Source organism: Diospyros lotus, chromosome 11 (genome assembly GCF_014633365.1).
Source record: "Diospyros lotus cultivar Yz01 chromosome 11, ASM1463336v1, whole genome shotgun sequence".
In the NCBI taxonomy this organism is placed as follows: domain Eukaryota; kingdom Viridiplantae; phylum Streptophyta; class Magnoliopsida; order Ericales; family Ebenaceae; genus Diospyros; species Diospyros lotus.
This window is the reverse complement of record NC_068348.1, coordinates 25,935,249-25,947,444: the sequence shown is the minus strand read 5'-3', so window position 1 is coordinate 25,947,444 and position 12,196 is coordinate 25,935,249. Positions and strand designations below refer to the sequence as shown.

Here is a 12,196-nt window from a genome sequence, read left to right as displayed (position 1 = left end):
CTCTTCTCCTTCCTCTCGTTTACGGCTCACCCTCGCTGTCTCTCGCTCTCTGCCTCCTCTTCTCTTGCTTGTCCCCTCGCACATGCCCTCGCTCTTTGCCTCTCTCTTGCTCTCACTCGCCTTCGCTGGCTTCCTCTTGCTCTCGCTTAAGCTCGGCCCCTCTTGCTCTCGTTCGCCCTTACTGCCTCTCGCCCTCGTTCTCTACCTCTCTTGCTCTTGGTCACCCTCCGGCTCTCGTTGCCTTTCCCTTGGTCTCGCTCTCGCCTGCCCTCGCTCTCTGCCTCTCTTGCTCTCGCTCGCCCTCCGGCTCTCGCTGCCTTTCTCTTGCTCTCGCCCTCGCTGCCTCTCGCGGCCTCGGCCTCGCCCTCGCTCTCTGCCTGATTGCCTTTCTCAGTCTCTCTTAGTCTCACTCGCCCTCGCCCTCACGCTCGTTCAGCCAGTCAGCCTCGCCCTCTTGCTTGCTACCCTGACCCCTGCCTCTGATTCAGCCATTCAGGTCTTCGTTTTACCCTTTCCCCCAAACATCCATATTTGCTTCATTCGAGCCCAAGTATGTTTTCTCTTCTTTCAATTCTTTGATTATCTCGATTGACAGTTAAATCTCGATAGTTTTTCTATTTTTCGCCCATATTTATTTTTACTTGTTTATGCTTGATTCGTTGTTGAAATCGCTTTCTTTTTTTAGCAAGTTTTAAGTAAGTGATTTTGTTGTTTATGCTTGATTGTTGCGTCTGCTTACCTATTTGACTACTGCATTTAGCTACGAACTTAGGAATTGGTGTGGCTGGAAGCTTGGAATTTGTTATTGCGAATCTGTTATTGAATATTTGAATCAACAATAATAGATGTAGACTTTGTTGTAGGTGAATTTTTTTGTTTCAAATTCTCATTAAGCACAAGTTTAATGAAAATTTATTGTACTGACTTTTTGATTATATAAAAATTTTATTACATTAACTTTTTAAATTTCAGCCCCCCAACCTAAATTCCTAGATTTGCCCTTACCTGTGCATACGACATTGCTCGTCACTATTACAATTTACATTTTTAAGAACAAGAATTTATTATTTGTTGGATTCGACACGTATCAATAGGAAGTCAAATTTTTGCTCTGTGTATTAACCTTTACCTTATAAAAAAAAATGTAATTGTTGCAAAAAATCTCTTCAAAACAGAAAAGGTTAGTGCAATAACATCGAACCAGATTTAATCAAACATATCGACAATACACAAAGTACTGAAAACAACAACAAGAAGATAAACACGAAGTACAAACTCCCTGTATAAAATCGATTCAAGGATCAGATCTGAAGAGTCAGTTCACCACTTTGATAACGCCAACGAATAGGAACCACAAGCCACAACGAAACCCTCAAACCAGTCCTCAAACCGAAAACCCAAAAAGCCCCAACACCTCTCAGTCGAACACAAACAAAGCCTTCTCTCATCCAATCAATCAAAGCCACACACAGTAGGTTACCACAAAAGGTAGATCGGTCACAAAGACAGAGGGTAGAAAACACAAAGCAAAGAGAAATGCTTCCCGATAATGGATGATTGAAACCCCCTAAATAGGGCATGCGACACCAACAAATCGACCAAGATCAACAAGGACAAATGCTGTCTCTTAACATGGAAAGAAGCATCAGATCGACATGGAAATAGAGCCATCGAAGATCAGCAGCAAAAGGAAACCACGAAGGAAGCAATCGGCCAAGCAAGGAGATACGAGAGAGAGAGAGAGAGAGAGAGAAAAAAGCTAAGGTTCAGCAGAGATAGAGAGAGAGAAACACCAAAGAAATGGGCCGCACACCCGCCTTTTATATGTGGGCTTAGGGCTTGGGCTTTTGGGCTCAGAACAGTGGGCTTCCCTCCCACTTGAGCAAATGGGCTAAGGCCCATTTCTCCTCTAAAGTGGGAATAGGGTTTGTGGCCCGGCTTCTAAAATGGACTGCCTAAAAGTGGTGACGAACTTTTGTTCTTCAATCCTGGGCCGAAGCCTATGAAGATAAAACTCACCCGAAAAATCGTCACAGCCTTGGGCCTTATTAGGAAACACAAAACCAATAGTAATCTATAGAAGGACGACAAGAAATGAATTTGGAAAATTAAATTCTGAATTTGAATTTTAAATTTTATACTTATTGCTCTCAGTCGTGAATTTTGGAAAGCATCTATCTATCTAATTAAATATGTTTTCGATTACAAAATAATTAACTGTTCATTAACATTAGTATGGTGAAACACCAAAAAGAGATAACATGTATACGAAATATTTTATATAAATGTAAATTTCCAATGTGAAATGTTATATTGAACAAACGAGGCCTTACTTTTTAGGTAGGAGAGAGCAAAAGTTTGGTTTACTCGAACTAATCGAACTGAATCGATTGAACTTGTCTGTTCGATTCGATTTTTTTCTTATATCGGTTTAATTCGATTAATTTTTTCAAAAGTTTGGTTTTTGATTTTCGATTCTATTTTTTGGTTGGAAGAATTGAACTAACTGAACTGATCGATTTTTAAAATAATATTGTTTTGATGTCTATAAAATAACGTCGTTTTCTTTGATTTGGTATGTTTTTTTATCGGTTACTTTGGTTTTCTTCAATTTCTGTGGCATTTATTCAGCTTAATAGTTTCGGTTTAGTTTATACAATTTGTGTTCAATTTTTTTTATTATAAGTTAATTTAATTTTTTGGATTCATCGATCAGTTCAATTCAATTTTATTTCTCAATTCGTTTAATTAGTTAATGAATTTCAATCAATTCGATAACTGAACCGATCGTTTGCACACAAAACTAGTAGAAAAAGAATTAATCTAATGGTATATGTGAAAATTGGCAGGATTTTATAATTATTTTGTTTACATTAACAGTTCATCAAAACTAAATGCTTTAATGAAATATAAATAGTCATTGAATATTTTTATTTTTAATAAAAATAAAAATAAAAATAAATAAATATATATATATAATAACTAAGATATTGTATTAGAAATAATTATATTACCAATTGTGCATACAACTGTAAAAATCAAGTGAGGTTCTATGCGTTTGCTCACATCTTTTTAATAGCTGACAATAAAAACAAGGGTATTCACTATATGAGGACGATATATAGCTGACAATATATATATTCACAATAAAAACAATAAGGGCATTTCAGTTATTTAAAAATATTTTAACTGAGAATAACTAACAACAACAACGAAAAATTACAATGTAGTATTAAACCTCAAGGGTGTTCACTGTATTTTCTTAAATTTTGTGGGTATTTTTTTGTAATTATTTCAAGTCCAAAGAAACTACATATAATTTTTCTTAATATAAAAAAATATTAAATTTTTAAAAGAGATTATAGTTAATACGTAGGTATGATAAACGTGTGAGAGACCACTTGGACTTCAGTATCTATTTGGACATCAGCAATTAATGAGGTTGAATTCGCATGGAAAATTCAGGTGAATACTGAATAATGATCAGCTAATTGATACTTACATTGGTAATTCATTAATTACGTACTAATTCTTCTCAGCCATTGGCTCAATTGATCAAGATAAGAAGTAATCCTTATTTTGTTGGATTCGGTTTCCCTCTTGAAAGGTTTAGTTATTAAAGCATATACAGCCAGAATATATTTATCAAGGAGGAATGACATTTGATATACTTGTATTTTAACTGCTTTTTATGGGTGTACAATTTATTATATCCTTTTACAATATATAAAATTTCTTATAAATGAGATTGTTGGTAGCTCGACTCGACAAACCTGAGCTTGGTTCGTACATTCGGTTGACAAGCTTTATCAAAACAAAAAACACACTAGAAGGAGTGGTGTGCAACGGCGGAGAGGGAAGATGCAGAGGTGGTCGACAATCGACGAGGCAGTGGTGGCCATGATTGAGTCACTAGTCTCCTTTTCGTTTCTTCCCAATAGCAGCAACAGTCTGTAATTGTTGGAGTATCATCGTCCCTACCCAGTGCAAAAGGAACAGAACATGTGCAGACAGACTATCTCTTTATTGGAGAAGAAGAGGAAGGACCAGGCAACAAAAGGAAGAGAAAGGAGGGAAAGGAAATGATCGGAACAGGCAAAGAAACCTAGGAGATAGTGAGACTGCCAAAATGAGTTTTCTTGGAGATGGGAGACTCTACTCAAATCAATCAAATTTAACATAACGATGATATGTTTATATACATATTTTTTATTTAAATAATATATATGACGTGTATATATAATATATGCATGTATTTATGTTCAAATAATATATTTATAAAATTATAAATAAATTTATTAATATATTATAAACGAATTACCCACTTTATTATACACAAGCTGCAGCATGAACGTGAAGCCCACTTTCTCCCATCATTATTTGATTGGTAGGATAGAATAATTCCATCAATGGTAAGAGTAGTTTCATCTTAAACTAAACAGACATGAAATAGTATTTAAGAAAAAAAAAACTTATGATTTATTTAGTGGGCCCATCACAATCATTTTTTACCGTCATGCCCTGTCTCAAAAATGAAATCAATGCCCTGTATCAAAAATGAAACCAAGACGTGGCCAAATGGTAATCCCGGGGCAACGCATTTTCAACATAACCTCAGAGCAACGATCAGCAGGAAGAATGAATCTAGTGCTTGCTGGATCTCCAGGCATTGGAAACTTATTGCAGTCCTCACAATCCCCTTTACAAAAACCAGGAACTTCATTCCCATATGGATGAATTTGTTGGGGAAACTCTAAACTAAGAGATTGTGTGCTCTTCTTTTCTTCTGCCTCCTTGTACACAATATGAACCCCAACCTCCTTCACTTCAAAACAAGCACCTGTTGTAACTGAAATATTCATTTCATCTCCACCTTCCAACTGATCCTCAAACTTCCAATAACTTAACCACATCACGTCCTCTTCATTTAGTGGAAAACCCAAAAGTTCTGGGCAATAGCTCCATTTCACTTGTTTGGTTGCATTACTGATAATTGTGCTTAGGTATTGTTCTTCAAACCGACAATCATTAAATTGAGCATAAACAGAGCATACAGACAATCCTTGAGTTCTGAAATTAGCATCGGACGGCACGGTAAAAGATATTGAGGATCCTACATTCTTAAGATTGAATCTGATAGGCATCTTGCTTCCACGAACATAAGTGCAAATTGTACAAGGCTGGTGTAATCCCTATACAAAAAAACAACATAAGTTAAACAGTAATATACAGCACCATGATAGAGAGAGAGAGAGAGAGAGAGAACGCGCACTAGGGGAGGAGACATCCACGTTTCATGTGATGCAGAGATTGATGAAAACTCTATATATGATTTTCCCATGCCTTCGAAGAAGTCACAAAAGCCCAAATTGTTAATTAGCTCTGCATCATCACTTTCTAAGGGTTTTACTTTGTATAAGCCAGAAATCTCAACTAGCCTCCGGCAATGACGATAAGTTAAAATTTTTCCCGTAAAATCTGCTGAGTCAAAGCTTATTTTTTCCAATAATTTACATCCATCAACCTGCACATCTTCTAAACTTTTAGGCAGCCCGTCAAGTGTCAAAAGCCTCGGGCATGAGTGTAACCATAGACTCTTGAGCCCAAAAAGATCCCTAATGCAATTTGGGAGGCTACGAATCGGATTCTCGCTCAAATTCAACTTTCCCAATGAGGATAGGCTGCTAAAATCCCTAGGGAAACTGTCATCAGACAAATTGCAATTTGCGAGACTTAAACCTGCCAAAGACTCTGGAAAAGAAACCCATGAAAATTCTGGCCGACTTCTTGGATTTAGTGGCCAAGGCCATGAAGACAAAAGCCATGCTTTCACCTTCCAAGTGATAGAGAATAATGGATTTATTGCAGTTCCATCTGGTAGAAGCACTGCCAAAGAATTCATATTACCCAGCTCTGCTGAAAAATTTCCAAGATTAAAGCAACCGCTAAGGTCAAGTGTTGCCAGAGATTTTAGCTTATAAAAGGTTTGTGGAAGCTCCCTCAAGCTTTGACAATTTCTCAAGTTTAAGAAAACAAGTCTTTCCAGGCATCCAATCGATTCATCAACCTTAACCAACCTAGTACAATTTTCAAGTATAAGTCTCTTGAGATTTGGCAATCTTGAGAAATCAGGAGTCTCAACAAAATAATGGGAATGACTTAGATTAAGGATTTTTAATAATTGGAGGCACTGTAAAACAACAAGAGAGAACAAATGTTAATAATTTGATTAAAAATCTAATGAAAATACAAATTAATAGAAGAAATAAAAAGAAAAGGAAATAGGAAACAAACCTTGGCTCCATTCAAAACCTTTTTCAAGCAGCTATAAGGCATTTCAAGAGCAACCAGCTTGTCCAAAGGAAAATCATTGGGTATCATTTGTAAAGGGAAATGAGACCAATGCAACCACCTCAATCCTTTGGGGAAATTTTCATAGTTTCCAAATAATTGTACATGACTAATCTGTAGAAGTTGTAGATTGGACATCCTTGAAAATGCATCACCTTCCAAAAAAGCTACATTTGAATTTTTTGTGGCAATGCCCAAAGGGAAACCAAAGAAGATACTAAAGGGAAATCTATTCCCCTTTTTAGAGCAACTGTTGGGCCCAAAGCTATTCCACTCAGACTCATCTTCCTTCAAGAAATGCATGTCAAGAACAAGGCCTCTGATTTTTCTTGTGCCCTGACAAAGAAAAGGAGGGGGGAGCATTGATAAATAAATAGCATCTTTTCACAAATACGTACAAAATAAATAAGTATAGTTAATTCATACAGTTTTTCCCTTCAAGACACTCAAGGAATCCTTGTGATTCCAGAGCCTGCTTCGTTCTCCTAACTCTTCAGGTGATTTTTGCCGGACAATTTCCCTTCCCATTTCCTGAATCAATTGATGCATCACCAGCCGATTATGTTCAATGGTTAACATATTTCTATCAATAAGATTTTGAATTCCGGCCAATGCGAAATCATAACAGTCCTTTAGGATTGTAATTGTGGTGTCTATGTCCCCTCCGACAAAGAAGCAAGCAATATCGAGAAATAAATTTTTGTCGTGGTCATCTTGTAAAGAGTCGTAACTTAATTTGAGTATTTCAAGGATTTCATTGTGAGGAATTGCTATTAATTTTTGTAGTTGACTTTTCCACACATCTAAACTTGTGCTAGATAGGAAACGACCCAAAATTTTAACAGCCAATGGAATCCCTCCGCAATAATCCACTGCCTTTTTTGAGTCTATCAAATAACCATCAATAGGATGGCTTTGTCCAAAGGCATACCAACTGAAAAGCTGTAGGGATTCGTCGTGATCCAACTTTTCTACCTTGTGTACTTTCCAACACTCATGAGCTCTTACTAATTGCTCATGTCTAGTAGTTATGATCAATTTACTACCTGGAGAAAGCCAATCCTTCATTCCAAAGACTGCATCTAATTGTTCCCATTTATCAACATCATCAAGAATTATAAGAACTCTTTTACAACCAATAACTTCTTTAATTTTAAGAATCCCTTCATCAACATTGCGTATTTCTACCTCTCTTCTGCTTAGAATATCTGAAAGAAGTTGACTTTGTAAACGAATTAAACCGTTTTGTTGTCCAGAAATTTCTCTTACATTTGCTAGGAAGCTGCTACCTTCAAATTTTGAGGAGTTTGAGTTGTACACAAATTTAGCAATGATTGTCTTGCCAATTCCACCCATCCCACAAATGGCAATAAGTCTAACATCAAACCCTCCATCTTGTAACCACAAATTAATGCTTTCAGCACGAGAATCTAGTCCAATGGGGTAAGGGGCAACATTCAAAACTCCTGGCCGGCTTAGCTTGTCTTCAACTTCCTTGATAATTTTTTGGATAAGCTTTGACTCGTACCTATAGTTTGCAATCCATACAGAAAGTGATAGCTCATCAATCGCTAAGCATCTGTTAACTTAAATAAATTAAAATTTTCTTTCCGAAAAACTAACATATTATGAAAATTATCATGGTCCGTGGAAAAACTGCATTCGTTTGAACTTAAAATTAATATCATTAGGATGATGCCAAAAATATGAAAAGAACAATGGAAAAATAAAATAAATCAAAGAAATCAGATGGCAAAAGAACTCTATTAAATGACAATAAGATACGTTTTCACACTTGAATCCATTATCTTTTAGAACGTTAATGGACTCTATTTCTAATAGAATATGTCTTCTTGTAAAGACATTGCATCACAAGCAGTGTCCGTAGGGGAATTAGCTATAGTATAGTTATGATCTAATAAATACACCATTTATGATATTGCTGGTAATATAATTTTATATTGCTATATTATAGTTATGATCTAATTAATTTGATAATATTACAATATAAAAACTACCAAAATTATATTCATGATATTGTAATATTACAATTTTAATGATATTGATCTTAAATTTTAATTTTTTAAAAAAAAATTGGAAATTTTACAATGGCAAATTGTTTCAATTAATATTTTTACTATTATGATTAGTCAAATTTACTTTTTTTGATATATTTTTGCTCCATAAAATATTTAATTAATATTCTAATTAAATTACAGTCCATTCACAACTATGGACAAAGAAGTGGGACGCAAACAGTTACCTATCAACTCCATCTGGGATTCCTGCTAAACCAGCAACTTCCTGCAGCGCTTCCCTCCACCCCTTCAATTTCTCCTTCCACCCCTTTGCTGCTTCACCCTCGCCCACCTCGAACTTGAATCGCTCTTCATACCTCGCAAATGCCTCCGCATAAACTCCCTTTTGTTTCCTGACCTCCGACGGATCCACGCCGTAGAACACCGGCAGAACCACGTGGCCAGAGTCCCTCCTCCGTCGTCTTCCGAGGATCATCGCAAGCTCATCGAGGCACCAGGTCGAAGACGCGTAGTTTCTGGACAAGACAACAATTGAAACCCTCGACTCTTCGATTGCCCTTTGCAGCTCAACGTTGATGCTTTCTCCTCTTTGGATTTCATCATCGTCTCTGAAGGTGCGAAATCCGGCGTTCCTAAGAGCCGTATAGAGGTGGTCGGCGAAGGTCCAGCGGGTGTCCTCGCCACTGAAGCTCAAGAACACGTCATAGCTGCCGCTGCTCCGAGAAGCGAAAGAGGAGGAGGTGGGCTCTTTGGCTCTTGTAGTAGTAGTCATTGAACAGAGGGAGCAGAGAAGAATGGATCTGCTGGAGAAAACTGGAGATCAATCAAAGTCTACCTCTTGGATTCATCATCAGAACGATCGGGTAGAGACTAGAGAGCATCATCAACTCTGAAGTAGATGGAAGTCGTCAGGGAAGACACAGAAATTTAGGGGGGGGAGAGAGAGAGAGCGCGACCAAAAGCTGGGCAGAGTTTCATGGACGATATTATTGAATGGGAAACTGCCAGGAAACATAAATTGATAGCTAATTCCCTCCCTAAAATCTGCTGTAACGTTAAATTAGTTAATAAATGTTAAGTTGGAAATATCTGGCTGAAGTGCTATGCGAATTGATAGGTTGGATGGATCAAAGGATCATAGTTTTTTCTAATGGTGCAATAGCTGGTAGCCTCTTCTTGATGGGAAGGGTAGGAAAATAAAACAGGGTCCCCTCTCGCCGTTCTTTTCAAGAAAGCAACTAATTTGGAGGTCTTTAAGGGTGCGTGTTCGTGTTACTGTTGGTGTTGGGGTCGGTAGCAATTGAATGGAAATTACTGACCATCAATTCGCTGATGATAATTTGGTATTTTGACATGCAATTTTTAAGAACCATCAAGAGAATCCTCAAATGCTTTCTTTTAATTTCTGAGTTGAAAGTAAATTTCCAAAAAGTGTATTGATCGATTTGAACACTGGCCATGAGTGGATATTCTCAATAGCTAACAAGTTAAGATGTAAACATCAGGAGTTTCCTATCAAGTATCTAGGATTTTCTCTTGGTGTAAGCTGGAGGTTTCACTACACTTGTGCAGACTTGGTGGCAAAATTTGAGAAGAAACTAGCCTCGTAGAAGGCAGGGCATTTGTCCCTAACAAGTAGACTAGTCCTAATCAAAGCGGTGCTAACTAATTTACCAGTATACTACCTATTATGGGGTGCTATAAATTTTTCTTAAATCTTAGGTTTATTCTCGATGAGTTCTTTTTTTGAGTCTTCGAAATGATAATCTCCTGGGCCACCCAAAGGGTCCCCAAGACAGTCTAACCAATCTCATTTCACACAAGTTTGTAGACACCCATCGTGGTCTTCAGAACCAAAGCCACCCAATGGCCTCAAAGCCCTCTTCAGGGCCATCTGGAGACTACCATTGGGACTTTCCCCCAAAGACGTCTTCGAGCCCTCTAGTTTCTCTATGCATATAATGTTTCTTAGAGGGCTCTTTCGGCTCAACTGTGGGACCCACTTATTTATCTATAAATATCTGTCACCTCCAAAGCAAACGGACTTTTTTGGCACCATTTGAAACACTACTCAGTCTCTCTCTAAAATCCATCCGGACGCTACTTATATCCCCAGGGCACTAGAACATCTTCATGCTACATACACTGTACATCCTCCTACATATCATTACACATTTTCTCATATTATTGTTTTACTTAGGCATTGAAAAGTTCGTGTGTGGAGAGTCTCCTGTGTGACTTTTTAATGTCATTTGTATTCACAGCCTAAGGTGAAGTCCTGCCTCTCAAAGATCCTAGAGGCTCACTCTCTCGAAAACCGCTCATAACCTCATTTGGACCAACTTATTTAGTTAAGCATTTGTTAAAATTTAAGAGGTTAAACACTATTAATTTTATAAATTATTTTAACTGCCTTTTTAATAAACTCCATCCCCAACTTTCCATCATTGCAGCCGCCTCCATTTCTCCTTCGTTTAATATATATATATATATATATATAATATTTTTAATAATTAAATTTAAATTTAAGGATAAAATATTAAATTAATATATTTTTTTAATAATTATATATAATTTATCAGCATGATAAAATTTTTATGAGTTGGACATTATTTATAATTTATTTTTATTAAAAATTAATATTTTTATTAATTTTATTTATATTATTCTACAACAGGTTTATTTTTATCTTTTTGTTAAATTTTAAAAATTTATTAATTTTTTAAACTAAATACAAAATTATATAAATAAAAACTTAAAACATTTTTATCAAAAATAATTTATTAACTAAAAATTAATTTGAATCCGAAACGACCAAACTCATATCTCGAAACGCCAAATTAATTTCCCAAATCGCATTCGTTTTCTCTTATTATATTTTAATTTCTGCAGGAGCTGAATCAATTGACATGAACGCAAAGGACAGCAAATTGACCGTAACAGGGGATGTGGATGCAGTCCAAGTGGCGGACAAGCCCGGGAAGATCTGCCACACAGATCTTGTTGGTGGACTCTAGCCATGGGCCTGTCTGTGCCTAGGGCCCTAAAATATTTACACGAGCCACAGATTAAGTAGCCATTCCTTCCCTACTGCTGCCAAGCTTCCATGGTGAATTTACGTTTAAGTGACATGAGAGAGACATGATGAGGCTCGCCTGCTGCAGTTGTTGACAACTATTTTTCAGAAATTCAGTTATGATTACTGAGTAATTCTTGCTTAAAATTAAAATTAAAATTAACGAAAAAAAAAACTATTTACCACTGGAATTATATTACATGTTTAGTGATGATGTTTTTTTTAAAATAAATTTAAATAAAATTTATATAAATAATTTTAATTTTTTATAATATAAAAAAGTTAAAATTAATTAATGATGATAATTTTAAGAAAAAATATTTAAATCTTAATTTTTTTAAAATATGTTCTCTAATATTAATGATTTAGATTTATTTTCAGAATTATAAATTTTAAAAGAAATTATAATTATAGAAATAAAAATACCACTCCTAATATTAAATTTTATAAAAAAATATTTTTTAAATACATAAATAACTTATAAAATATTATTAATCATTTATGTAACAATAAGTTCAATAAAAAAATTTAAAATTAAAATTAATAAAATATTATTTACATTTAACTATGCAAAAGATTAAGTAATTTGGTTATATTATTAATTAAAAAATATTTTATTTTTAATTTAAAATAAAAAATTTAATTAGTAATTTATATTTAAAAAATAAAAAATAAAATTTTAATAATTTCATTATTTTTAAGAAGGCTTCATAATTGGTAATTGAATACG

General features: G+C 35.4%; 1 protein-coding gene across 1 annotated transcript in view; it reads right to left on the bottom strand.

Moving 5' to 3' along the window:
• LOC127813065 (disease resistance protein RUN1-like) overlaps nucleotides 1–9,576 on the bottom strand; it is a 41,277-nt gene extending 31,701 nt beyond the window's left edge. The window contains exon 1 of the mRNA XM_052353794.1: nucleotides 8,615–9,576. Within this exon, the coding sequence (XP_052209754.1) occupies nucleotides 8,615–9,162 (548 nt within the window). The 5' untranslated portion in view covers nucleotides 9,163–9,576. The remainder of the gene's footprint in view (nucleotides 1–8,614) is intronic.
• Between the last annotated feature and the right edge of the window lie 2,620 nt (nucleotides 9,577–12,196).